The 3404-nt window shown below is 33.9% G+C and overlaps 1 protein-coding gene across 1 annotated transcript; it reads right to left on the minus strand.

Moving 5' to 3' along the window:
* Window positions 1-524: 524 nt before the first annotated feature.
* Window positions 525-2153, minus strand: LOC133732439 (protein RESTRICTED TEV MOVEMENT 2-like). Its single transcript, XM_062159987.1, has 2 exons — window positions 1841-2153; window positions 525-1532 (listed from the first exon to the last, which is right to left on the minus strand). Exons 1-2 carry the CDS (start codon window positions 1962-1964, stop codon window positions 631-633), a joined length of 1026 nt encoding a protein of 341 aa, XP_062015971.1. The 5' UTR covers window positions 1965-2153; the 3' UTR covers window positions 525-630.
* Between the last annotated feature and the right edge of the window lie 1251 nt (window positions 2154-3404).

The raw sequence follows: 3404 nt of genomic DNA on the forward strand, positions 1-3404 counted from the left end.
ATCTAATGTCACATTAAAGGGTAATATGGGTTTTTAAGTTTAGAAAAGAAATCCTCTCTTTTTTAATAGAAGAAAGCCTCTTTTATTAAGAACAATTCGTAGGTTCACCCCTAGGATGAACGAGCATATTCATTCCCATTGTCGATTAACATACTTTTACTTAATAAATTCATAATCCAACGGTCCATATCTTAAATAAGCCTTTAAAGATCATATCTGTAAAAAAATCAATCGAATCAAAAATCGTTTAGTTATCTAATTGAATCAAACAAATAGATGGTTCTAACAACATTTACTACTATTATGATGAACCGTCCATGTATTTTATAGAAATGAATAACTAAAAAGTCTTTAATTTGATTGGTTTTTTACAGAGCTAATCTTTGTATTACGTTATACAACATGAATGGTCGGATTAGAAAATTATAAAGTTATTATGCCTTTATCGCAAGTCATTCACGCAAAGGGTGAACCTAATAATTATCCTTTTATTAATAAATAAAATTAAGAATAACCCATAATTATATCAAATTAAGCTAGCCCTTTTTATTCAATTTATGCAATGTATATTGTAATCTTGCATATGATATTGTGCCATGCACATCGATAGCAGTACTGTCTTACATTTAGTTACAGCTCTTGGCGTTTGAATTCCTCAATGGAATTGATAGCATATTTAACATATAAGCCTATTACTAGAACAAATCCAATTGCCACAGCCAAGTTTACCAATTTCCTCGGCTCCTTGAGCTCCATGACCAACCCATCAACAACCTGCCTGAAATAACCACGCCCTCGTGGCCTCATACTACAGTACTCCTCAGTTTTTGCATCCTCCTTTGTTGAATATTCCTGATCAACCCTTTTACCGCGATTAGCATCTTCAGTAGTAGGTGATTTTTCTTCGACATTTTGAGCATTTGCCGAAAACTCATCACTCTTTTCTTTCTCCATTGATGTCTTCTTAGAAGTACCACTAATGCTAGCCTCAGCTGCTCCCTCAAAATTAGTACCGCTCTTATCCACCTTACTTGGTTGATCAGTAGTAACAGCTGCATATACCTTCTCCTTCTCTAGAGATCCATCGGTTTTGTTCTCCTGAATGGGTTTTGATTCTTTTGAAGGCGGTACTTGTTCTTGAGCCGCAGCATTGGTCTTTTGAGCATTGTTGATCTCCTGAGCTGAAGCTGCTGCGGGTTGTGGTACATAAGTAGTAGTGCTGCTTGTGGGCTTTTGAGGCTTTGGAATTTTTGCTTCTGCGGGTGGTGGTGGTTTTTCAGTTGCTGGCTTTAGTGGTTTCTGATCCTTTTGTGCTGCTGTCTCGACCGGAGCTATGGTTTTCGGAATCTTGACGTAAAGGAAGCCGTTGTCAAACCTGGCAGAGGTTTCATTAACATCACAGTTTGATGGAACTTGAAATTCTCTGCGGAAGCGCTGCCATACATTGTTTTCCGGACGAACTGGGCGTTCACCGAGTACCCTTATGTTCCGAGTTGAGGTTACTTGGATCCTCAGATTCTCCTTCATATATCCTGCATCAATGCATTACTTCTAGCTTTTATACACATGAATTGTATGTACGTATATTCGAAAATTATGACAAGTACTAATGTACTATGCATCTCTATGAAATTAATCGACTAATTATTTTGTATATCGAAACTGACTAAAATCGATGGGACTGGTGAAGTTCCTGGTTAAATAGGGTTTAGCAAAATATTATCCCGATGCAGTCTGCATATATATAAGGCTTTTCTAGCTCATTCGTCACCATCAACCCTCAACCTAATTATTGTAGATGATAATTTAATAGTATATACAATAGGGAAGTAGGACAAACCCTGTAGATTGACAATGAGAGTGTCATATCCTTCGTCTTGAACCCACTCTGCTGATGACGGTAGTTCAATATCTTCATAAACCCGATTAGCTGTTGCTGCAAATGGCCTTCCCTCCGTTGTCATACCTTAAGTAATTAGTATATATTTGACTTCTCTCTCTTACAATATTGATCGATGTATTTCTGAGGGAAAATGGGAGCTGTGGTTGGATGGATTTATACACATATAATTGGCTTCTGAAGATTGGCTTGTGATTTCTTTGGATTTGGTTATTCCTTTTCTGTCTAGCTAGCTTTCTCTAGGTCGGAGATCGAGTGCTTTCAGTGCCTTTGTGTATATAGAAATCAAGAAATGATATGCTGCAAGCATGAAATATGCTTTAGTTTGTTGCATGGAGTTAATTAATGGGTGACTTCATGCAAGGGCAAAGTGAAGGTTCACATATTCCTTGTCTCTTTCACCTACTTTTCTTTAGTCTTTAACTAAAGTTTCTTGCTACAATTGGAATCTTCATTGTTTTAGGACAAGGATTATGATCGAATTGGCCACAACATGATTTCACATTGGATCTATCTAACAAAAAAAAAAAAAAAAAAAAAACTTTTTAATGTAAATATTATTACTCATTAATTATATACATATAATGTAAAAGAAAATGATATATTGTTGGCCTCAATAAGGCATAAGATTTGTGGCCTCAATCCTAAATGTCATGTCATGTCACCTACACACATCATCTATTTGTCAAAGGAAAATGATTTGTGGCCTCAATGAGGCCTAAGATTTGTAGCCTCAATCTTAGGTGTCATGCCATGTCACCTACACACATCAACTATTTGTCAAATCATGCTATATAACTTTTGAGAAAAATATCATTTTATCCTTCCAAAATCTAACGACTGTTATTTTGGCTTTCTAAAAAAAATTATTTTAGTTTTTTTTTTCATTTTTTCTTTTCATTACACTCATGTTTAGATTTAAATAACAATTTTTTTCTCCAATCAAGAATAGAAAATTTTCATGTAATTCAGTCAATGGATTTGCACATAAATTCGATCACAATAGATTTGCTTAACACATGTATATATATATATATATATATATATATATATATATATATATATATATATATATATATATATATATTTTTTAATCCCCACCCCCACCCACCCATGATGGGGCTCTAACTCCTGACCTCCCAAATGAGAGTTCAGAGCCTTACCACCCCACCAACACACACACATGTATATGAATTCAACCTTTGTTGGGTTCTTGTAAATTTTGAAAATATAGTGTGAAAAATACATATTCATACGATTATATATATATTCTTTTGTTCATTTTTTTTTTCTCTTTATTAGCTAGGGTTTAAACGTTATATTTGAGTTTTTTATTTTTTTATTTTTTCCCCCATATTTTTAGATTGTAGATGATAATTAATGGCTGCTACTAACATGAAATTTTTTCTTACCTCTTAATTTAGACATATGTATTTTCCAAAATCAATTTATTAATGCTAGTTTTTTGGATGAAATTAATCAATGTTTGGAAAGAAAAGTTAAT

The sequence above is a fragment of the Rosa rugosa genome, chromosome 2 (genome assembly GCF_958449725.1).
Source record: "Rosa rugosa chromosome 2, drRosRugo1.1, whole genome shotgun sequence".
NCBI classification, from domain to species: domain Eukaryota; kingdom Viridiplantae; phylum Streptophyta; class Magnoliopsida; order Rosales; family Rosaceae; genus Rosa; species Rosa rugosa.